At 49.0% G+C, this 25,143-nt stretch overlaps 2 protein-coding genes across 2 annotated transcripts in view; both read right to left on the bottom strand.

Moving 5' to 3' along the window:
* Positions 1-19,695, bottom strand: part of lama5 (laminin, alpha 5) — a 45,665-nt gene extending 25,970 nt beyond the window's left edge. Inside the window, exons 1-14 of the mRNA XM_057041291.1 lie at positions 19,256-19,695; positions 17,434-17,586; positions 9,442-9,559; positions 7,131-7,249; positions 6,580-6,750; positions 5,723-5,820; positions 4,660-4,775; positions 1,637-1,755; positions 1,350-1,440; positions 1,111-1,245; positions 811-873; positions 595-735; positions 282-419; positions 17-151 (exon numbers count right to left, since the gene is read on the bottom strand). Coding sequence (XP_056897271.1) covers positions 17-151; positions 282-419; positions 595-735; positions 811-873; positions 1,111-1,245; positions 1,350-1,440; positions 1,637-1,755; positions 4,660-4,775; positions 5,723-5,820; positions 6,580-6,750; positions 7,131-7,249; positions 9,442-9,559; positions 17,434-17,586; positions 19,256-19,528 — 1,870 coding nt within the window. The 5' untranslated portion in view covers positions 19,529-19,695. The remainder of the gene's footprint in view (positions 1-16; positions 152-281; positions 420-594; positions 736-810; positions 874-1,110; positions 1,246-1,349; positions 1,441-1,636; positions 1,756-4,659; positions 4,776-5,722; positions 5,821-6,579; positions 6,751-7,130; positions 7,250-9,441; positions 9,560-17,433; positions 17,587-19,255) is intronic.
* A 2,631-nt stretch (positions 19,696-22,326) lies between these two features.
* rps21 (ribosomal protein S21) lies at positions 22,327-24,251 on the bottom strand. The gene is made up of 6 exons (XM_057041290.1): positions 24,115-24,251; positions 23,723-23,805; positions 23,583-23,646; positions 22,634-22,705; positions 22,478-22,533; positions 22,327-22,374 (listed from the first exon to the last, which is right to left on the bottom strand). Exons 2-6 carry the CDS (start codon positions 23,770-23,772, stop codon positions 22,365-22,367), a joined length of 252 nt encoding a protein of 83 aa, XP_056897270.1. The 5' UTR covers positions 23,773-23,805; positions 24,115-24,251; the 3' UTR covers positions 22,327-22,364.
* Positions 24,252-25,143: the final 892 nt, after the last annotated feature.

Here is a 25,143-nt window from a genome sequence, read left to right as displayed (position 1 = left end):
GGGGGGGGGTACCTACCCTGGCAGTTGGGGTAAGAGTGGAATCCAGATTTGCACTGTTCACATCGAGGACCATCAAATTCTGGTTTACACAGACAATGACCTGATGCATCACACACCTCAGGTAAGGACCCCACAGAGCTGCAACCACACACTACACACACACACACACACACACACACACACACACACACACACACACACACACACACACAGGGATTATGTGACATAAGCGCTCGTGGAAGCTCAGACACACACCTCTGCACAGCTATTGTTGGACTCACATTGACAGAGAGGGTAGTTGTAGTATCCCGGTGCACACTGGTCACACTCATGACCCTGGAAACCGGTCCGACACACACCCTGCCCGGTCAGTGTGTCACATAACCCATCCAGACAGCCAGGACCAGAACACTGACAGGCTGTGTGGCCAGACACAAATCAGATCAAGAGTGTGTCTCTGGGGGGGGCGGAGCTTATCTGAGACAATGCACTGTCTTGGTGACAGAAACCGAACACTCGTCTGACCACAAACCTTCTGTTCAGTTCCGTATGTGTGTGTGATTAATTTCCTATATCTATGTCGGAGTGTCTGACCCTGGCAGTTGAGTCCGTGGAATCCTGCAGCGCAGGTGTCACAGTGGTCCCCAGTAAAACCCAGTTTGCAGATGCAGGTCCTGGTCTGAGGGTGCGGCCTGCAGGAGTTATCCACGGTACCGGCTGCGCTGCACTCACAGTCTGCACAGAGCAAATGTCCGCCGTAAATACGGAGAGTTCACCAAAACCGATCCAGAGAGGAGGGGATCCACTCACTGATGATCTCTCCAGCTGGCTTGGCCTCACCGTTGTTGTTGTCGGTGGGGTACGTGGGGATGGCTGAGTAGAAAACAAAAATATACCTTACGTGTAAGAAAAATTGATCGATGCTAGGCTAGTGCTCGAGCAGCTGAAGGCTTTCTTTCTGCTTTTGCGCTCTTTAACTCCGCCCATTTATTTTAACTTGTCATCACCACTGGTGATAAAATCAGCAAAACACCAAACCCAATAGCTCAGCACTCGTGAGCCAAGGAGGAAGAAGACTGGACGGGCCGTTGCCACGGCAACGTCACTCACGGTAACAGTGTGGGAAGTTGATGAAGCCGCTGGCGCACTGGTCGCAGCTTTCACCGCTGAAGTTGACCTTACAGAAACACCGACCGGTGAAGTCTTCACAGGTACCGTCCATGAACTCGGAATCACACTCGCAACCTGGAGAACACACACACACACACACACACACACAGAGTTGGTCTTCCAGACTCGTAGCGGTTGGCGGCGAACGAAACATGATCTGACTGACAGCTGTCACTCACGAGAACAGGCCAATGAGGAGTCCAGGGTGTAGTCAGGTGATCTGTAGTAGGTGGGGATGCAGCGCTCACAGTTCACCCCAGTTGTGTGATGCTAAACGTATGAAAGACAAAAAACAGAGATAGATACAGAAATGCTCAATGAACTACAGTAATAACCCTGTTAGTTATTGAACTTAGCCTCCATTCATACAACAGTTACAATTTTCTTTGATATTCCCAATATTTTATCCTCCCAGAACAAAGAGCAGAAGATGGAACCGCTATCGTGGCTATGCTGTGCTGCTAACCTGACAGTTGAGACAGACTCCGCCCCCTCTGTAGTGTCCATGGGCATCCAGACTTCCTCTCCTCTGATCCACCTCAGGATCGTAGTAACAGTCGAACGAGTGGCGGTGACAGTTGCATGCTGGGAAAAACATCAAACGCAGTCAAGACCAGGAATGATGACAAAGATGGCGGCCGACGCCACCGCTGGCTGACTTCCTGTTTGCTGCTTCCTGGCATCAAACAGGAAGTGGCCATTTAACTGTTCATCCCAAGGAAAGAAGAAACTTTATTTCTGATTTTCGCACATTTACTAAAACGTAATAAAATGTTTGTTTGACAACGAAGCCCAAGATGGAAAGATAGATGGTTTTATGACGTGAACTAACAAACACGCTCTGGTGCTGGAACACCTGCTGCGTGTCTGTTGCAACATGTGACATTTTTTACTTCACAGACGGAGCAGAACCTAATGATGAGTTCCTGGGGAGCTCTGGGAATGAGTTCACAGTGCTGCCACGTGACAACAGCTGTTTCTACAAAGACCTTTTTTGTAGCGGACCTCAGGATTTCACTGCCGACCCACCAGTGAACACATCAGTCAAACATGTTGATGACGAACGCCGAGAACTTTGCAGTTCAATTCGGACCCTCCCAACTGTCTTCTGGAACCACTTGTGTATCTGTAAAACCTCCACATTTCCTCCATCGTGCTTGGCTCTAACTAGACAGGGGCGTCTGAGAGGTGCCAGCTGAGGAACGGCAGCTCCTCCACCGAGAGCTCCACGAGAAGTCAAGCGCTTCACTTTTAAACAGACGAATGAAGATAGAGTAGCGCCACGTTTGTTCACCTGCTCCGGCTGCAAAGAGCGCCTTGTTGATTACTTGGGAGGCTGACGCAGACGCTGCCCCCCTCAGGACAGGAAGGGGAAAACCCCACAGCTGCGACAGCAAAGGGATCAACGATAAAGTTGTTTGGTTTCCTTCCAGACTTGTTACCAAGAAAAAAGCTCAGGTCCACATTCAGTGCTGGTGTGGTTGATGTTATCAGCCCCCTGCCTGTCTGCCATGTTGTGCTGTGGTAAATTTAACTGCAGCAGTGATAACAGACGTGTGAAGGGAAGCAGAGTCGTGATAACACCAACTCTGATAACCAATCAATATACAACAGCTGTAGAAGACAGCAAAGCTCATTACTGTTTTTACAATCCAGATGCACCACTGACAAAACTACTGGCAAACTACTGCAAGTTCTCAGCCTTGGCAGTAACATTTACCAGAGATGACCAGACTTCCCTCTCCCCAGACACTTCCTCCAGCTCTTCAGGGAGTATCCTGAGGCCAGCCGAGAGATATAATGTCTCCAGCATGTCCTGGGTCTTCCCTGGGGCGTCCTCCTGGTGGGACATGCTTGGAACACCTCCCTAGAGAGGTGTCCATCCAAAACAGATGCCCAAGCCACCGCAGTTGACTCCTCTCGAGTGACTGAACTTCTCACACTATCTCTAAGGGAGAGCCCAGCCACCCTACACACGAAACTCATTTCAACTGCTTGTATCCATGATCTTGTTCTTTCGATCATTACCCAAAGTTCATGACCACAGGTGAGAGTAGAGCATAGACTACCGGTAAATCGAGAGCTTCGCCTTGCAGCGAAGTTCTCTCTTCACCAGGACGGTCCAGTAAACCGACTGCATAACTGCAGAAGCTGCACCGATCAGCCTGTCAAACTCACGCTCCATCCTTCCCTCACTCGAGATACCTGAACTCCTCCACCTGAGGCAGGACTTCTCCACCAACCTGTAGAGGGCAAACCACCCTTTTCCGGTTGAGAACCATGGAGGTGCTCATTTTTATCCCACCTGCTTCGCACTCAGCGGCAAACCGCCCCAGTACATGCCGGAGGTTCTAGTTTAAGGAAGCCAACAGGACAACATCAGCTGGAAAAAGCAAGGATGAAATCCTGTGGTTCCCAAACCGGACTCCCTCCGGCCCCTGGCTACACCTAGATATTCTGTCCATAACCCTGTACTCATGGAGCACCTCCCATAAAATACACCCAGAGACATGGTCAAATGCCTTTTCCAGATCAACAAAACACATGTTGAGCAATTGGGCAAACTCCCATGAACCCCCAAGCGCCCTGTGGAGGGTATAGAGCTGGTGCAGTTTTCCACGGCCAGGAACAAAACCATATTGTTCCTCCTGAATCCAGGGTTCAAGTAGAGACTAAATTCTCCTCTACAGTACCCTGGCATAGACCTTCCCAGGGAGGCTGAGGAGTGTGATTCCCCTTTAGTTGGAACACACCCCCTGGTCCCCCTTTTTAAAAAGAGGTACCACCACCCCGGGTGGCCACTCTTGCAGCACTGTCCTCGACTCGAGACATGTCAGCCAGGACAGCGATACAACATCCAGAAACTTGAGGTACTCAGGACAGATCTCATCCACCCCCTAAGCCTTGCCACCTAACTACCTTGGGGACTTTGGCAGAGTCCTCCTCAGAGTCCCCAGCCCTTATTCCCTCAATGGAGGGACTTTGGCAGAGTCCTCCTCAGAGTCCCCAGCCCTTACTCCCTCAGTGGAGGGACTTTGGCAGAGTCCTCCTCAAAGTCCCCAGCCCTTACTCCCTCAGTGGAGGTACTTTGGCAGAGTCCTCCTCAGAGTTCCCGGCCCTTACTCCCTCAGTGGAGGGACTTTGGCAGAGTCCTCCTCAGAGTTCCCGGCCCTTACTCCCTCAGTGGAAGGCGTGACAATGGGATTGAGGTGCTCCTCAAAATCTTCCATCCATCGTCCAAAAATATCCCCAGTTGAGGTCAGAACGTCTCCGTTGGCACTACACAGAGCGTAAGCAGAGCTTCCTCCTCCTGAGGCTCAGGATGGTTGCCAGAATTTTTTCGAGGTTGGCCGATAGTCCTTCTCCATGGCTTCCTTTTTATTTCCAATTCCAGTTGAGTTAAATACTTTCACAATATGTGATGTTTATTTTATGTTTCAAACCATGTTATCGAATCAGACAGACACAAAGGTGTTGCAGTGTACTCACGTTCACACTCATTGGCACTGTAGGTCGTGGCTGGTTTCCATGGTAACTGTCTGTATCCTGGACAGCACTGATCACATGAAACACCGCAGGTGTTGTGCTGACAGTCACATTGTAGCCTGTCAACAAAAAGAGGAACATGGGTGTGTGTGTTAAGGAGTGTGTGTAACAATATACAAATATTTTCCAATACTGCACAAAATGTTTCCCCACGCTACCACTGGACTCCTAAACAGTCAACTTTTTAACAAGTTAAAATTTCCCTTTCTACCTCACTCGCTCTCTCTTTCTCTCTCAAACACACACACACACAGTCTCCATCCAACGTTTCTGTATTTGTCCCCAAGGGGAAATTTGGTGTGTGTGAGGTGTCATGTTCAGCTGATGATTGAAAGACATGTAATGGACCTGTTGTAGAGTTCTGTGAGGTTGGGTGTGGTCAGTCTGACCCTATTGATGGTAGGAAGCTTGTTGAAAACAAGAGGGACAAGGCACACACACACACACACACACACACACAAACACCCCCCCCCCCCCACACACACACACACATCAAAGGAACAGTTGATTGTCTGCTTTATGGTAGAACAGCCTCTTTTTTCCGAAGGAAGACTGTTGACAGAACAGGCAGTGATGAACCACCTGTACATCCGCCTGTTTTTGTGCATACAGGATTAATGACAGAGCCCCCCCACAACACGGAAAGATTAAAATTATAGCACTGCCTCAACATGCCTGTGAAGTGAGTGTGTGTGTGTGTGAGAGAGAGAGAGAGAGAGAGAGAGAGAGAGAGAGAGAGAGAGAGAGAGAAATAATTGTGGTGAATGTTAGAGTCTGACTAATATAATGACAGCTTAAACCAAAAGCCTGGAGCGCGCACACACACACACACACACACACACACACACAGACACACACACAGACACAATATTTAGTCTGTAGATCATAAAGTGAAAAACACATGGATACATTTTAGTAATGACACACTGTACAACTTTTTATGAGGGACTTGCATGTCTTTCTTTTACACACACACATACACACACCGTTTTGCGCTCTGTCTTACTTGTAGGGGTCGTTGGGGTCCTTGGCATTGCAGGCCTCAGCGTGTCCATTACACACACATCTTCCTCCGATACTGATGTCTTTGATACTGTAGTAATACTGCAGTAGAAATACTGTGTGAGTAATAGTCATCTAACTAACTAACTAACTAACTAACTAACTAACTAACTAACTAACTAACTAACTAACTAACTAACTAACTAACCAACCAACCAACCAACCAACTAACTAACTAACTAACTAACTAACTAACTAACTAACCAACCTGCACCTTTTTCATCTCATCGTTAAAGTTTCTGAATAAAATGTGGAAACATCCTGAACATGTATATTACTGCAATGCTGGTCCAGAACCACAGTGATGCTCCAGAATCACAGTGATGCTCCAGAATCACAGTGATGTTCCAGAACCACACTGATGCTCCAGAATCACAGTGATGCTCCAGAACCACACTGATGCTCCAGAACCACAGTGATGCTCCAGAACCACAGTGATGCTCCAGAACCACAGTGATGCTCCAGAACAACAGTGATGCTCCAGGTTACACAGATGAACGTGGGTAGCATGTGCTATGCTAAGTAAACTAGCTTTCATGACTCTTTGATGACAGAATAGAATCTTTGTTCGGTTCTTCCTTTATGGTGTCAGACATGAGCCTTAAGACACAGAGTTGGTCAAAATAATTAGATCTTGGCCTATTGAAGAGGTTTGAAACGTTTGTCCACTAAAATAGAGATTCTTCTAACTGTTACTGGAACTTCTGGGGACAGAAAATAATGGACTGACCCCTCAAAGTTGAGACATCACCCCATCCAGCAATATTCCAGTGGACTTTCCGAAGGAGTCGTGTTTCTCACCCGGCGAGTGACGGTGGGGTCTCGCAGGGCTTTACCCATCAGGTGGCCCAGCAGGGTGTTGGTTCTCAGGAAACGCAGACGGATGTTGGTGGCTTTGGTGAAGTCGCGGAGAACCGGTGAGTAGGAGAAGTTCAAGGCTCCGGGCCGACCGTTAACCAGAGACACGACGATCTAAAGGGGAGGATCAGGATCCCGCCATCAATAAAAAAACAGGTTGACAACAAACACATGTCCAAAGAGTGAGCGTCTGGCTCCCGATCACATGACCACGAGTAGCAGCGCCATGAGGAACACAAGGTGAACCAGTTCATGGGATCGGGTGATCAGCAGGAACGTGTGATCCCTCGGGTCAGAGGATCCCGTTATTATAGAAACCCACGAGAGCAAGACCGGCGTGCCGTAAAGACAAGGATCACATGATCACCCCGTCAGGAGAACACAGCATTAATATGGCCCAAGATTGGCCCCACGTCATGTGGATTACATGATCATGGATGAAAAACAGGGTCAACATTATTTATATGAAGTCATTTGAAGCCAGAATATTTTACCTCTCCGTTTTCCAGCGGGACGATTCGGGAATACTCTGTGGTGCAGATGATGTCATCATCATTGTTGATCCTCTCGATGGTCCTCTGCCCAAATCGTTCAATACACTCGGTCTTAGAAGCTACACACACACACACACACACACACACACACACACACAGGTTAACTTCGATATCGTCGCAACAACAGCTGACTGACATCAGTACCAGCGTACTTGCCCGTCACTACTTAGGGTACCGATACTAATACCAGGTATCAGTCCGATACCAGCCTTATTTCAAAGCATCGGTACTCGGTACTCGCACTGATACTTAAGGCAAAAAACATGTGTCGAGTCTGTAAACTCTGCAAAATTAACGTAGCAAGAGGCGGTATGAAGAGTAATTCATTTTTGGCTCTCATCGTCTACAGTAAATCGGATATTTGGCATTTAATGTAATCCGGTCCGTAATCCAGTCATGATGTCATTGTTGTTTTTGAACGTTTTACAGACGACTCCCGTTTGATCCTTCTCATTTCGTCCAAAGAAGTTTCTTCACCAACGTGTTTGCTAGTGGATCTGTTGCTAGCTAATGATTCAATTCAATCAGTTCTAACAACTTTGTGTGTCACGTAGTGACAAGTCAAAACATGAACGCCACAAAGACTTTAATGACTGATTTCATACATTAGGTAAAACAAATTATTATTTTCTCCTTAGGGTAATAACAAATCAATGCTAACATTCAGTACAGCTAGCATTAACTGTTAGCATGGCCTTCGATACTCTGATGGTGCTTCAGCATCACAGTTACACTCAAACATCATTGATGGCGTGTGTTGCACAACTCCTTCAACTGGTCAACAAGTCAGGAACACAGCCTGATGCATTCTGGGTCGGCTAAAGAGGTGCTAATCACAACAACATGGATGAAAGAGCTGAGATCATTGAATATTTCTGAATGCGGCAATCCAGTTCCATGGAAGCGTCGGACCATTCACAGATGTCTGTGGAAAAGCAACCAGATGCCAGGAGGTCCAAGACCTCCAAGAGTTCCATGGACAAAAGTAGGAACGGACAGTTGAGGTACAAAAAAAAGAAGTGAGAAGCTCAACGTTCCAAAAACAACATCAAGCTTTTACCTGTCACCAATCAGGCCTGGACGTTCTGGTCAACACACCTAGACTAAGAACAGACACACCCACCCCTCCCCAGCCGATGGGCTGCTCCGTTTGTTCTGTTCAACCCCGAAATGAAAGGAAGAATTTAAGAGAAACCCCTGAAGAGCTTAGCAAAGCATGAAGAGACACTCATGGAATCTGACTGGGAAACATCTGGACGTAAGGACTTGTGTGTGTGTGTGTGTGTGTGTGTGTGTGTGTGTACTTACAGGCAAAGAACTGCCAGGGTCGGTACGTCTGCCCAAAGTCGACTGACCTCTCCAAAACCCAAAGATCAGGACGAGGGGAGTTTGCAAACTTGACCAGCACGTAGGCAACGTGGAAAAGCTGTGGAAGGAGCGGAGACACATGATACAGCTACCAGCAATGTGAAAGGATGAAAGAAGGGACTTGTGAAAGTTTTCGTTAATGGACGAAAACAACATTTCAAACAATTTTTTTACAGTGGGAAAAGATCAGGAGGAAATGAAAGAGAAGATAAAGATGGTCAGGACAGAAAAAGAAAGGATGAGCGAAAACAAACGTGGCGTTTAACCTGTTTGTTTAAAGTCTGGCTGGTCTTTTATTAAGTTATCATCAGCTTTAACGAGCACCAGCTGCTCTTCCATCACATCATCCCTCGTTCATTTCCTGTCACTGGCTGATAACAAGTGACTGCTGCCTGCAGACCTCAGCCCCGGGTCAGACAGAACATGCTACATGCTACATGCTAATGCCTGCAGACACAGGAGAACCGCACCAACTCCAAGTCAGCTCAGTAGGAACATTTAATGAGTTAAAGCAGAGTGCGATTAGCGTTTTTTATCATCACACTTTATCATTCTAAAGTTGGACGTGAAGAAAGCTTGCGCTCGTTGGTGCCCCCTGGCGGTCAAGCTCATAAAGACAGCCTCAATCTTGGTCCGGCGTCACGTCAAAACCGAGTTCAAAACAAATGTTACCATAAACAGAGAAGTGTGTGTTGTGCCGCGCTGTGTGTGAAGGCATGATGGGAAATAAATGAATGGACAAGAAGGAAAGAGGACAGAACATTGTTGTCTTCCTCTCTTTTGTCCATCTTCATCTGTGCAGCATCACTGCCACTGAGAGGCTGCAGCTGTGTGTGTGTGTGCGCGCATGTGTGTGTGTGTGTGTGTGTGTGTGTGTACTTACAGGCAAAGAACTGCCAGGGTCGGTACGTCTGCCCAAAGTCGACTGACCTCTCCAAAACCCAAAGATCAGGACGAGGGGAGTTTGCAAACTTGACCAGCACGTAGGCAACGTGGAAAAGCTGTGGAAGGAGCGGAGACACATGATACAGCTACCAGCAATGTGAAAGGATGAAAGAAGGGACTTGTGAAAGTTTTCGTTAATGGACGAAAACAACATTTCAAACAATTTTTTTACAGTGGGAAAAGATCAGGAGGAAATGAAAGAGAAGATAAAGATGGTCAGGACAGAAAAAGAAAGGATGAGCGAAAACAAATGTGGCGTTTAACCTGTTTGTTTAAAGTCTGGCTGGTCTTTTATTAAGTTATCATCAGCTTTAACGAGCACCAGCTGCTCTTCCATCACATCATCCCTCGTTCATTTCCTGTCACTGGCTGATAACAAGTGACTGCTGCCTGCAGACCTCAGCCCCGGGTCAGACAGAACATGCTACATGCTACATGCTAATGCCTGCAGACACAGGAGAACCGCACCAACTCCAAGTCAGCTCAGTAGGAACATTTAATGAGTTAAAGCAGAGTGCGATTAGCGTTTTTTATCATCACACTTTATCATTCTAAAGTTGGACGTGAAGAAAGCTTGCGCTCGTTGGTGCCCCCTGGCGGTCAAGCTCATAAAGACAGCCTCAATCTTGGTCCGGCGTCACGTCAAAACCGAGTTCAAAACAAATGTTACCATAAACAGAGAAGTGTGTGTTGTGCCGCGCTGTGTGTGAAGGCATGATGGGAAATAAATGAATGGACAAGAAGGAAAGAGGACAGAACATTGTTGTCTTCCTCTCTTTTGTCCATCTTCATCTGTGCAGCATCACTGCCACTGAGAGGCTGCAGCTGTGTGTGTGTGTGCGCGCATGTGTGTGTGTGTGTGTGCATGTGTGTGAAACAGGAAACAGAAAGTGAAGACTCTACACGTCCCTCAGGGCTGAATCAGACAGACGGAACACTGAAGAATTCCTCAGGTTTATGAAACATATGAGTCAAAACACAGGCTGGACGTTGTGGGATCTATGACAAAAACTTCAAAAATGAAGAAGGAACTCTTGACGAACCCAACAGGCGACATGGACGAGGACCCACGAGACAAGGGAAGGAGGGACTGATGGTGGTCTTTACATCTTAGAATGAGCTAAAGACCATGGAGGACGTCCTGGAGGCAGCGTGAACCTGCCTGACTGTTTTTACAACCACTTCCTTGTTCCTCAATCAGCTCACGTCCCGACTGGCTACATTCCCGGTCCACTTCAGAGAGTCCAGACTCAGAACCCGGGTAGTCTTGGGAAGGCGCGAAATCGGGATTCTGGGTGTGTGTGGTCCCCCAACAACAAAAAAAGCACTTGACCGAAGCAGAAAAACAAACTGCCAAAGGAGGCGGAGTCTCGTCACAAATGTGGGACATCATCACATGTCCTTGCGGGACAACTGCCACCACCATCGAAGACAATGACATCATCACTCCTGTGAAGGATTTTGATATACACACACATTGATATAAATACATGTAATAGGCTCTGTGTGTGTGTGTGTGTGTGTGTGTGTGTGTGTGTGTGTGATGGCGGCGAGTGAGAGACTGCCTCATGTATCCATGGAGATCCACCAAAAGATGAATGAGGTCCTCCATGAGGGTCATGAAGGCCTCCCAAGCACTAGAGAACAAGGCCTGTCCTTATCTGTCCATCATCCCTCCACTTCACATCACCAAAACACACCATTCTCATCAGACACGTCCCGACAGGACAACCTGCATGGAGAAACTGCATTCCAGGAATATCAGAAACACTGAATTTCTGATCAGGGATCCCTGCGGAACCCTTGAGAGGGAGTCTGATTCCAACGAAGCTCATTGACCTCCAGCTTCAGGTGACGTCACGATAAAGAGACACGTTCAACAAGCCTCTCTGGTCATTGACACGTCACAGGTTTGACCCTGGACAAGAAGCCCCACAGTCAGGACAGAAAAGACACAACAGAGACACAGAGTGGACATAAAGACATAAAAAAGTCCAGATAAAGATTTGAAGACACAAAAACATAACTAAGATATTAAAAAGACACCATAAAGACCCTATAAAAACATGAAAACACAATGAAGATATGAAGACAGGAAAAAGGCATGACAAAGACAGGACAGGAGGACATGAGGACAGAAGGATAGGATGACATGAGGACAGGAGGGCAGGAGGACATAAGGACAGGAAGACATGAGGACCAGGGGACAGGGGAACAGGAGGACAAAAGGACATGAGAACAGGAGGACATGAGGACAGAAGGGTAGGACATAAGGACAGGAGGACAGAGGGACAGGAGGACAGGAAGACATGAAGACAGGGGGACAGAGGGACAGGAGGACAGGCGGATGGAGGACATGAGGACAGAGGGACAGGGGGATGGGAGGACAGGAGGAAGGCCCCACACCCACAAAGAGAAGACATGAGGACCTGAAGGATCATTATCAGTATTTTTGGATAAAAGATTTCAAAATATCGTAAAAATGCATTCATGAAGGTGATGAAAGAACCACCAGATCCTTCAGAACCACCAGAAGCTTCAGAACCATCAGATCCATCAGAACCACCAGAAGCTTCAGAACCATCAGATCCATCAGAACCACCAGATCCATCAGAACCAGGACCTGGAGCTGCCAGGGTGAATCAGAATGCCGACCAGGAATCGGCGCCTCACATGAGGTTCTGATCATCTTCAGTAAAAATAGTGATAAAATGTGAACTCTGACAGATCAGAAGCAGATGAAGGTTCAGTTCCCTTCAGAACCACACTCCTGTTAGCAGAGGCAACCAGGCGCCAGCTGCTGAAGCTTCACCTCCTCCCACTTGTCTCCCTCAGTCCTGCTGCAGCTGGCGGATCATCAAAACCATCATCTCTAATGGACCATGATGGCTTCAGTCCACATTTAGTTAAAGATGTTTACTCCTGACAAAAGGAGGGAACGCCTGAGAAAGGGAGGACAGGAGGAGGAGGAGGATTCTTCCTCTCTGTGACCTTCTCCATGTGCCTCCATCATCAGAGGAGGAGAACCAGACAGCTGCAGCAAATTAGTAGGAAAGGCTGATAAGAGAGAGGAAGAGGAGGAGAGGAGAGATGAAGCAGCAGGAGCTGGACTAGATAGGCCCATTTTGATCCACCAGCAGGTGGGCCCGGACCCACCAACGGTCTAGTGGACCCACCAACGGTCTGGTGGCCCCACCAACAGTCTAGTGGACCCACCAACAGTCTAGTGGACCCACCAACGGTCTAGTGGACCCACCAACGGTCTGTGGACCCGGTCCCCCCAACGGTCTGGTGGAAACACCAACGGTCTGGTGGACCCGGACCCACCAACAGTCTGTGGAACCGGACCAGGACCGTTGGTGGAACCGGGTAAAGGCAGAGAAATCAGTGACTTTAATGAAGTCCAGATGGTGAATCTGATTAGAAGTGAAGAGGCTGAGCTGATCTTCCATCAAACGCTGACAGCAGATTTACTGAGAAGCTCCTGAAGTGAGTGAGTGAGTGAGTGAGTGAGTGAGTGAGTGAGTGAGTGAGTGAGTGAGTGAGTGAGTGAGTGAGTGAGGGAGTGAGTGAGGGAAGTTTTCTGAAGTTTACAGATTTGTTCATGTAAAATATGTACAATTAATGTAAACTGAACAATAAATTAGCTTCAAATCAGTGGATTACACTCAACTAAACACACACACACCTACTCACACTCACACACACACACACCCACACACACACCTACTCACACTCACACACACCCACACACACACAAACAAACACACACACAGTTCTATGAGCTGACAGTGGGAAACACCCCTGTGTTTACTGTCCTCCCTCTGACATTCTTGCTGTTTTACAACTGGAGACACACACCTACTCACACACACCTACACACACACCTATACAGTACATACACAGACACACACACACGCAGCAGCTGGGAGGACTCCGCTACCATCAGAACCTGGTGTCTGTGTGATGACAGCAGCAGCAGCCAGGAGGCCTGAGTCTTTCTCCTCCAGCCTGCAGAGGTGTTTTCTCCTCTGACTCGTCTCCATGGAGACCAACTTTGACTTCCTGACCTCCTGCTGTTTCCTCTTCATTCCTTTTATTCAGTGAAGAAAAGAAGTGAAACTCAAACAGTCGTCTTTGAGCTGCTCAAAGTTAATATTTACTCCCACATTAACCTGGAGAACCTTTGTCCTCGTGCTGCTGCTGCCCCCCTCCTCCTCTTCCTCCCCCTCCTCCTCCTCCACCAACACTCACCATTTGGTCAACAATTAAATCATTTCATCAGTTATGATCTGTAAATAACAAGATGAGAGGAGCAGAAACCGAAGGAAAAGAACCCCTCAGAACTGTTCAGCTGCTTCATTGTTCAAACGTTTAAATCAGGCTGCTTGTAGTTTGTAGCTCAGAAACATTAGCATCCATCATTCCGGTCCTTCCTAAAGGTGAGAATCCCTTTTTGTTTGTTTGGTGAGAATAGTCCTGTTTATCCGTTATACAAGTGTGAAAAAGAGCCACATGTTTCTCCTTGTTCAGCTCAAGAACTGCACCTCGGTATTAGCGGCGCTGCGTCGGTCCTTCCTCTGTGGTATTACTGAGGTACGTGCGCACCAGGTGCAAACACTTGTGCCATCACCTCGCTCCAATGAGGTCATCTAAATTCCACATCTCTCACCAAAAGCAGCTTCTGCCGTCTTGTTCTAAATTTGAAGAAGCACCCGTGACTCACACAGCTGCTATGCTAGCATGGTTCTGAGGCACATGTGGACGCTCTACAGCTCTTCAGTTGTTTGAGGAGCAATCAGACGTTCCATCCATCGAAGTTCTCCTCACGTCACGCAAGCGTGTTTGTTCTCTGCTGTGTCTCAATGAGCTGACGCCGCCGTGACGGATCCGTTCAGACGGGAAGTCTTTAAGAGGCTCAGGAGGAAAAACCGCATCAAAAGAAGGTTGTGGGGGTGAGCAAACACCGCCGCCACAGAGGCCGCGATCCGATTGGGCGCTCTGAGCTGCTCTGCCGGAAACCCGACATGTCTGAACCCGATCGGAGGTTTAAAGTTCTTCAGTTCAGAGCAACCGTCAACCCCCCAGACCCCCGCTCAGCAGGACTGACGTGCACATTCCTGCACTTGCAGCGTTTACGTGCACACGTTCAAAGAGTTGTGCTTAAAATGGCGTCTCTTTGGGGTCTGGACTGAACAGGTTTCTTGTCCCAGGGCAACAGAGACAGGGACTGGGACATGTCCTCCTCCTCAACACTAGTTGGCGGTAGAGTCCTCTTTGTGGTTGACCTAATAAATGACGTAGGCGATGAAGTCAGCATCAACAGGAAGATGGACAATCGGACTTCATCTCCTAAGTCATGTGGGCGCTGTTTACTGTGGACGTCAGATGCTCGCTCTCCCTCACAGAGCGGCTGTCGGCGTATGAGGCCAGAAAAGCCAAAGTCCAGGGAGGACACGTGCAGCGGACAGGTCAGTTGACCCCAGCGCTGCTCAGTGCTAACCCGCTAGCTGCCTGGTTGCGCACTAAAGACACGCCTCCATTCAGGAAATCCGTTCCACAGTTTGCAGCCAGCTAGCAGACTGGCCGGGAGGAATCCTTTGTGGACTCATTTCAGCAGAGCAGGTTCCAGCACAGACCCAACTCATGGGTCGTAAAGTGGACCCTGATGCCGATACTGTATCGGGTTGGCCCCGTCCGTCTGGGTTGGCCCCATCCGTCCGGGTTGGCCCCGTCCGTCCCTATTGGAAACGCACGGATTTCATAGTGATTTCAAGACTTTAGGAGGGACTCTGGGACCATAGTCCTGGGAGGGGGGTCACAAGCTCTATCATGGGTGCCGGTCCTGCTGGAGCTCTACCAGAACCCTGAACCTCTGTGGTCCTGTTAGGGAGGCTTATAGGATTTGTTTTGAAGCTGTTTGTGAGCAGCTGAACCGGACCTGGGAAAGGCCAGATTGGTTTCCAGGTTAGAGCCTCCTGGTATTCCACCGTGCGTCTGACGCTCACGGCGCATCAATGGCAGGAAGTGTGGAAGCAGGATCACTGGCACAGATCTGGATTTCATGCTCAGAGAACAATGGAGCTGCTCCGATGTGCCGATGCTTCATTGTCCTGCAGGGAAAAGCGCCAACGCACCAGGAAAGCTGGGTCACGTGATCAGCTGCTGATGCTGCTGCTCCACTAATATTAGATGAGGACTCCTGAACACTCTCAATGTGCACGGAGGTGGTCCCTTAGTGGCCCAGAGTTGGTTCCACTTAGTGGCCCAGGGTTGGTTCCTCTTCACCACAGACCCGCTGTGATGTTCAGGTCAGACCAGCCCAGCTCAGGGACACCATGGTCCTAAAGGAACTTCTCATCCTGGAACTTCAAGCTCTTCCTCCAGACTCTGGGACCACCAGTTCTTTCCCCTTAGCGGGTTGTTCTGTCATCCCCTGACCCCTAACCCTGCCCCCCCACCACCACCCACATGTCATCACGGACTCGTCCACACCTGAAGGAATGAACAACACCCACTGTACAATGTTGGCCTGAGAGCGACCTCATGGGATGATGGATCCCTTCATCCTCCTGCAGCTGCAGCTCCTCCCCCACCTCCCCCTACACCCCCCGCCCGGCACCTCTCCCCACCTCCCCCTACACCCCCCGCCCGGCACCTCTCGCCACCTCCCCCTACACACCCCCCCTGGCACCTCTCCCCACCTAAACCCTCACACCTTTCTCGACTTGGGACAAACCCAGTTGAAAATGATATAATATCCAGAGAATAAACTTAGCTTAGCATTAGCAAAGGTGGAAATCTGACATCCAGGTGCTTCAAGCAGGTCTCACAGGGATTCCTAAACAGCTCACTGGGAAACTATTTATGAACAGCTACTTGATATCGCTCTGACCTGAAACTGGCTTTATCAGACACCACATGACCCAACACAGTTTCCACGGCAACTGTCTGGTATCAGTCATTGTTATAAAACTGACTGATTAGATAAAGCAACTGGAGAGGAGAGGAGAGGAGAGGAGAGGAGAGGAGAGGAGAGGAGAGGAGAGGAGGAGAGGAGAGGAGAGGAGAGGAGAGAGAGGAGAGGAGGAGTGGAGGTGAGAGGAGAGGAGAGGAGGAGAGGAGAGGAGAGGAGAGGAGAGGAGAGGAGAGGAGAGAGAGGAGAGGAGAGGAGAGGAGAGGAGAGGAGGGGTCCTCCAGGTTTAGTTTTGAGGAGAAGGAATGTAGCTCAATGAAAGAGACTTTGGAATGCCTCTTAACCTGTTTCAACCTGTTACTTTACCCAGAACCCCCTCTCCTCTCCCCTCACCCCCTCCTCTCCTCTCCTCTTTGATTTAAATGAACTTTATTCTTTATTCAAATTAAACTCATTTATGTTGCTGCAGGTAATAAGAAGAATTTCAGTTGAGACAAAACAAAACATTTAAACCATATTATTGCAACAAGGATTATAAAGACACACACACACACACACACACACACACAAACACGCCTTCCTCAACCTTGAAAGAATGAGAGAGAAGAAAGTAAAGAGCAGGAGGGAGAAGGAAACTAAATGCCAGGACAGAAAACACACAGAGCCGGTGGTGACTGAGAGGCTCTTCAGCAGGAGAGGCGGCACAAAAGAGCTGCGTTCAGCAACATAAAAGGCTGCTGAAGAGCGACAGGAAACTGTGTGTGTGTGTGTGTGTGTGTGTGTGTGTGTGTGTGTGTGTGTGTCCAGCAGTAGCAGGAACAAACTGCTCCTCCTGCCAACGTCAACAGTGTTCGACGCTGAAGAGCCGACTGAGCTCAGATTAAATCCTTCAGATTAAAACAGCGAAGGACAAATGGGACAAAGACGTCCTAGGTTGACGACAAAACATGGAGGACATCACGCTCATCTGGATCCACCCCCTCCCCCAGGTGAGCGGGAAACAGGGCGACCTACCTGTCCCAGGTCCAGCGTGACGTTCACCTCGTTGTACTCGGTGCTGCGGGACAGAGGCGGGCTCTGCCACCAGCGCTCCGTGCCATCGATGGCGTTGGTGATGGGGTGGGCGCGGTCATTGTCCCCCCTGCTGCAGATGTCGCAGTACTGACCCTGAAAAGACACGTGGACGTAAATAACGCGCTGATAAAGGCTAACGGGATGCTAGCAGCCGAGGATGCCACGGCGTGGGGGCTCTTTCTTCAAAACCTTTTCCTCCAATCAGAAAGGAAAGTTCCCCGGGTTGACCTCTGACCTTCCCGCTGATATGAGAACAGCAGAACCGATCCGTGGACGAGTCCCAGCCAGATCTTTGGCCAGCAGAGTGAGAGCGGGAGCATTAGCATTAACTCAACAAGAATAGCTCTGAACAAAGACCAGGTCAGGAGGAGTTATCAGGGTGGGTCACAGTCCAGGTCAGAGGTCAGCCCCCCCACCCCCCAATAATAAGGTCATCCAACTACTTATTTGACATTTACGCCCGTGCGCGTGCACGTGTCCGTCGGTAGATTCCTGAAGTGACTGACTGAATCATCAAACACCCACACTCTACTTTTCCTCTTCCTTAATGACACACACTCCCATCGCTGCTGTCAATCACAACAGGGAAAAGCCTCCTCCTCGTCCTCCCCCTCCTCCTGCTCCTGCCCCCCCCCCCTCCTCACCCCCCCTCCATTCAGTGGCTGCAGATGAATGAGATAAACCCTCAGAGAAGAATTCAGGTCCTCAGGCCACAGACAGCTTCAGTCAACTGTTAAAGCAACTCCGGCAACAACCAGGCAACTTTACTCAGACCTTAGTGATTCATCCAAAGCAAACACACACACACACGCACACACGCGCACACACACACACCAGTCTAAACCCTGCTGATTTTAATTAATAAAAACACTCTCACATCTCGCTGTCAAATCACAACAGGATTAACTTGAACACAGGAATGTGTGTGTGGGGGTGCGTGCATGTGTGTGTGTGTGTGTGGGGGTGCGTGCATGTGTGTGTGTGGGGGGGGGTGCATGCATGTGTGTGTGTGTGTGGGGGGGGGTACTGTTGCTTTGAGGTAATGAGCAGATTTCTTGGTTTTTGAAGGTTTCCTGAAGTGATTTAATTAAAGCAGCAGTTTGCCGGGCCAGTCAGGTGGTGGTGGGGGGGGGTTCTGGGCGGGCTCTAATCCTCAGTGTGGAGGAGATGAAGTGGGTCAAACAAAGCCACCATCACACCAGTGACATTGGTTATTAACCATGAATAATAATGAAAACTAAGAGAGTTTCCATGTGAGTTTTCCGTCTGGACACAAACAGGACTGAGGAGACAGGAAGAGGAAGTGGAGCTCAGGTAGAGACAACACGGGTCAGTCAGCGCCAGGAATGTGAAGGACAGGTGGAGGAGGTTCTGCGCCGTCTAGCCCAGAGGCCGAGTGTGTAACCTCGCCGGCTCTTATATAAGTGACCACATTAACGGGTGCCACGACCTACAAAACAACTGGTCCATGAAGGAGAGCGCCGCTCGCTGCTGCCCCTGCTGGGCAACAGAACACAGCCAACCCAGTGGACAGAACCGTGAAAATGGACTTAATCCTCAAACACATGGGACGGAACCAGGAACTTTAGATGTCCTCTCCATGAGAAGGTCAATATTTTGATCTGATGATCTGATTTCCAGACTCAAGTCCAATTAAACCCAAAAGGTCTCGCAACTGCCCCCCCCTCCCCCATAATTCTACTACCTACTGAGAAATGATCACTGTGGTCCCCTGGAATAAGACATCCAACCCTGAACTCACCTGGATGGTCTGGCCCGGGTCTCCGGACACCGGGCCTCCGACCAGTTTGCAGTAAAGGTCGCGCACGGTTCTGCCGCCCTCGTCCTCCCCGCAGGTCGCGGTGGCGATGATCTTGGTGCTCTCGGCCAGGTTGAAGTAAGGCGGGTGGAGGCTGTAGCCGTTGCCCCCGCTGCTCGGCAGCTCCTGGCAGCAGCAGCCCGCCAGCAGCAGCAGCAGCAGCAGCGCGGCCGGAGCCCCGGAGCGCAGCGGCGGCGCGGCTCCGCTCACCATCATCTCCACCTGTTGGAGCGCTGCGAGCCGAGCAGGAAGCCGAGTTCGAGCGCAGCGACGCGGACGCAAAGTCGGCGAGAGTCCGCTGCGGAAGAAGAGGAGAACGGGGGAAACGCACGTTTGCGTCGCTCCAGCAAGCACCTATTCTCTCTGCCCTCTTCCTCACCCTCCTCACCCTCACTCTGCTCCCTCCCCCTCTGCGCTGGCCCGTCCCCACGCTGCAGGAGGAGGTGCAGGAGGTGCAGCAGACCGCAGGTTCCAGGACCTTAATCCCACTCTGGATCCACGCGTGTTTAACCTTCATCACATCTTTTCATCATCGGTTCAGCATCATCTCTTGAGAGAAAGTCACGGAAGTCTTTATCTTCCTGTTTTGTGTCTTCTTGAGGACAGGACAGGTGTCAAAACAGCAAAGGGAAGCACAAACAAAACTTGAATTCTGGGGTGTGGGTGGACCGGGTCCGTCCAGGTCCTCCGCGAGTCGCACCTGTGGTCCAGCAGGGCTGTTTTCATCAAGACCAGTACCGCCCCTTGCTGGCTGGGTCCAACTGGGTCCATTTCGGCTGTTCTGTCCCAACAGGAGGTTGGAAATAAATAAGAGATACTTTTGATTTACCATGGAGCTACATGCTAATGGAGGAGTTAGCATTGGCTACAGGAAAAATGCCCGTGTGTGTGTGTGTGTGTGTGTGTGTGTGAGACACAGACAGACAGGCTGAGAGTGTCTTCAACTCGCTGATCTTCTGCTTTCTTCTGCTAATCTACAACTAAGCTACTTCCTGGTTACCATGGAAACCAAAGAAGAGCCGAAAAACAGGCAGAGAGTTGTCATGGTAACTGCTAAACTGCTCCATTAAAATCAAACGGACACTCACACACACACAGAGGCCATCAGATTAAATAAAACGGTTGCTGCTAAATTTTGGACACAGACAGCTGACAAACAAATGTGTCCAACCCAAGAGGACAACGTTCCAGAAGGTCCTGGAGGTCCGACACACGGACGCAGCAGTCAGGGAGGTGCGTGGTTGGGGGGGGGTTCACATGAGAGAGAGGACAGGTCTCGTGGACGTGGACGTCCACTGACTGTCCCCATCCACCTGAGACATAATAAAAGTAATAGAAAAGCAGATAAAAAAAATCCCAGTTGGACATGAGGACAACCACAAGGGTCTTTACCCATACTGCTTTATGAGGAGTGTGTGTGTGTGAGAGAGAGAGTGTGAGAGGAATGCAGTTCTTAAAGAGCCCCTCTACAAGATGCAACTTGCCACAATCTCCTTGAGAACCACCAACACACTTTGTGTGTCTCTGGTGTGTGTGTGTGTGTGTGTCCTCTGATACACACCAGTTGCAGCACTGGTGTGACTGGTGATGTGTATATTAAAGTGTTAAAGAAATCCACACACATTCAACGTTATTTGATGGTTCTTCTACTTTGTTTCTTGGATCTGTTTTATTGTGAAAACCAGGTGTTTCCTGTTCTGAGGCCACCAGGTGGTGCTGAGCTGGAAGCCTTCGGTGCCTCCTGAGGGCTTCTCACGGTGCCGGGCTGTGGGAACCCTCATGGCTCTGTAATTACCTTCAGACAGCAGGAGATGAGATGGTTCCAGGTTCCACCACAACAATCAGACAGGAGGGGTGGCTCCAGCCAGAGGCCAGGAGTCAGGGCAAAGGGCCCTGCTGAACCATCCAGGTCCAGCTCTGCCCTGCTGACCCATCCAGGTCCAGCTCTCTTCTGAACTGAAGGAGCTTTTGGGACAAGATCAGAGATGTCTCTCTGTCTCACCCATCCAGTTGAGTCTTCACTCAGAGGACAACTGTGACGGAGGAGAACTTTTGTGGAGGTTAATGATGTCATGAGAGTCAGCCCACGTAACCTGGACGATGATGTCATACCTGGTCTGACATGAGGACAACTGGGAGGATGATGTGTGGAAGGTCCCCCCCATCATCATCTTCTGTGGTTCAGTCTGACCTCCAGAACAGAAACATCTGGATCAGTGGTGAGACGCAATCTTCCATCCATCATCTATCCATCATACATGGTCCATCCATCCATCATCAATCCCTCCATCCAATCATCTGTCCATCATCAATACCTCCATCCATCCATCGTCCTTACAGGGTCACAAAAATGTTGGTGTGAAACGACTGATGGAAAGGAGGTAAAACTGCTAAATACATCACTGAAAAGACAATTGTCATGAGTCAGGGGTAGTTTGAGGACCAGGGTTGGACCACCAGCTGGTGCGGACATCATCCTGCTGCCAGCCCCTCTAGAGTAGAGGTGTCTTTCGCGATTCCAGATGTTTGTGTTTACCCCTTAGAGTACACAACACAGCAGAGCTCACCGCCACCTGCAGTCATGTGACCCAACAGGAAGTTTTCCTTTCAATGATTCAAGGTGTAAACTAAAAGTCACATCGACATTTACTGTTAAAGAGTTGTGATGAAACTGCTGTCCTAGCATACATTCTAATGATCAATATTAAGTCACTGGTTGGGTGTCACCCTGGACTTAGCCCCGCCCATCTCACAAGCAGCCTGGGTCAGCTGTGGTAACCATGACGATGGAGTCAGACAGATCCAAGCCCGTAAACCCTGATGAGGACCTTCTACGGCAACGTCCTGCTAAATTGTTGCTCCAGGTTTTCCGGTGATCGTGGACCGACTCCAACCTTGGCTAACCAGCCGTGATGCTAACGCTGCCGTGGCGCCTCGTCGTACACGGGACACTAGTGAAACCGTCACCACACCAGCCTTTCAACAAGACGCCAAAGATCAAAACATGACACAAGTTTGTTTTTAACTTTTATTGTACACATTTTGCCATCATTCAGAAGTTCCTGCAGAGAGAAAAACAACACGTAAGTCATCAAAGTGCTGTGGAAACGGCAAAAAAGCCAGAGGAGCTCTAAAGTGCTCCGCCCCTTTATCCCGAGACCTTACTTGGCAATGACGCCATCGTTCTTGGCCAGTCTCAGGATGGAGTCGTCCGATTCCCCCTGCAGGACACAAACAAGTCAAGGTGAGCAGGGAGGAGCTGTGAGGCTCAGGGGTATGATGCCCTGAAGGGCCCCATCCTGATCCCTGCTGTACACTCACCATCCTGCGGATGGCGCCACAGATGGCGTAGGTCTTAAACTGACTGTTGAAGCGCCCGGTTACCTTGTCGACCTGCAGGAGGAAGAGCAAAGGGTGGGAAAGGAGAAAACATCAGGAGCTTTGAGGGAAACCTGGTACACAGAGCAGCATTTCCATTTAAATATGATTGTGTTTCTGCTGTTGCTATGGTAACTACACTGGGGTTCTGGTTTCAATGGACTTGCAGCTCTTCTCATGTGACGACCTGATCCCAGAGCTCCAAGTATTAGAGTCAGAACCATGTCCTCCAGCTCTGGCCGGTTATACTGGGTTGGGTTCATGTCGGGGTTCTGGCTGAACCACTTCAGGACCTCCAGAACGTTTTAAACGGCTCCGTTAACAATTACTCAGTATGAGGAGAATATTCTGAATTCTTGGCTCCGCCCCATTAATGGGTGAATCATAAGGAATGGTTCTGGTCTGGGTTCCTCCAAATTATGCTTTGAATTAAGGACAGAACATCTTGTTCCTCACAGTCCAGTTCTTTAAGAGGAGAACCTTCAGATCAGAACAGCCCCTGGAGTCTGGCTCCAGGTCAGACTGAGCTCTGGAGACAGCACATCACCTCATTGTTTGGTGTTGACTGATCAGAAACCCTCTGTCAGACACGTGTCCAGATGCAACAGCATGATCTAAAGGGAAAACATCCCCACCGTACTGTTCTGAAAAAGGTCCAGTTTTAAATGCTAACAATAGACATTTCACAGGATTAACCTCAGAATTCTCTCTAGCTACAGCAAAAATGGGAGTTTGGCTTCAATCCACATCTGATCTCAGTCAAATTCAGAGTCATTATTATCCTAAAACTGATGTGGTGTGATCTCACACCACATTCCTGGACCATCATACCTGGGTGTTCAACACTGGTGTTCAACACAAAACTGCTCTTTTGAGATCAAATCCAGTTTACCTCAGCAATGTTGATCTGGATGGACGCATGGTCCTTGGCTCCGATGATTCTGTTGCTCGCAGAGCTTCAAAACAGAGAAACACGCCGTCATCCGGGTTGCAAGTCCCATCCGTTCGCACCAGTGTGTGCTCAAAACTCACCATTTACGAGGGACGTACAGGTCCACAAATTCACCAGCGTCGTTCTGCATGTTGTCGCCTTTGACAAGTGATCGCCAACAAATCTGAGACAAAGACAATATCGACGATAAGATGGCACAAAAGACCTGTTGCAACGTCAAAAATATTAGATATGAGACACCAGCAGGAGCAGCTAGCTAGCGAATCATTTAGCATGTGGAGCTAACAGCACGGCCGCATGTGGCGAAAAGAAGGTTCCACTAATTCCCGGCTTTTTAGGCACACATGATTTAAAATCCGTCTAAAATTACAGAACCACTTTACGCCCGAGAAGTGTGTTTAAAAAAAGGGTCAAGCAGCATTTATCTGTCGTCTTTTTCCAAGTTTTCAAAGAGAGCTCAACAGCGACTCACCGTATCCGACTAATGGCCGACCGGAAAGAACGACCCGTCGTTCCGGAAGTGGAAATAGCAGTGAGAGATGGTGGCGCTCCCTGCCGGCGCCGCGGGGAAGTACAATGCAGCGGCAGCAAGGCATTCAACAATATACTAAATATTATCGATATAAAACAGAAAAAATACGATATATAAGTATGAACAGTATTAAAAAATGTGTATACAACAAGTACAGAGAGCCAGTAATTATAGCTCATAGTGCAATTAAACCGTATGGTGCAGTGAACTGAAGGTGCATGTTATGAAGCTGATTTTAAAAATCAAGGAGCGTTTTTTTTTAAAGTGCAGGAGCAGGAAAGATCTCCTGAGCTCATCTCGTCAACAGTAGCGCTGGATTAAAGTCTTTTTTCTTCACTGATGATGAGTTCTCTGATTTTAAAAGTCTTTTGGGTCCATCTGCTACTAAAAACACAATTTCTTTAGACTTTCATTTGTCTCCAAAGGGGAAAGTTTACGAGTTGACACTTCTCCTGGCTGATTCAGCAACAGTGAGGTCTCTCTGATGCTGATCAAAGGTTCTCTGCAGACCTTTTTCACTGGACAGAAGAAAATGTCGGGAATCTCAGTAGATCAGCAGAACATTCAGTTTTCATACTGAACTTCTTACTCCCAATTATGTTCTGCATTATGTCCTCCAGTTTCCATAATGTAGTGGTTATCATATTTAGCTAACAGTTTCCATAGTGTAGTGGTTATCACGTCTAAGAAGGTCCCTGGTTCGAAACCGGGTGGAAACATCATTATTACACTTAACCTCACTATTTGTTTACACGACACTTCATCCTGCTCCAGCCTGTTCCTCACAACATACCAAGTGAGGAAGGTCCTGAAGAAGAACACGCTCCTGAAGTCCTGCGCAAACCAGCTGTGTGGGATCTTCAGTCACACGTTCATCCTGAGCCTGGAGCTGGGCAGAGTTGCAGCTGTGGAAGACGTCCTGCATCGTCCCAGTGCTGAAGACACCGCACCCCAAGGAGCTCAACAGCT

The sequence above is a fragment of the Takifugu flavidus genome, chromosome 8 (genome assembly GCF_003711565.1).
Source record: "Takifugu flavidus isolate HTHZ2018 chromosome 8, ASM371156v2, whole genome shotgun sequence".
NCBI classification, from domain to species: Eukaryota; Metazoa; Chordata; class Actinopteri; order Tetraodontiformes; family Tetraodontidae; genus Takifugu; species Takifugu flavidus.
Note: the sequence above shows the minus strand (reverse complement) of the source record. Positions and strands in the feature narration are given on the sequence as shown.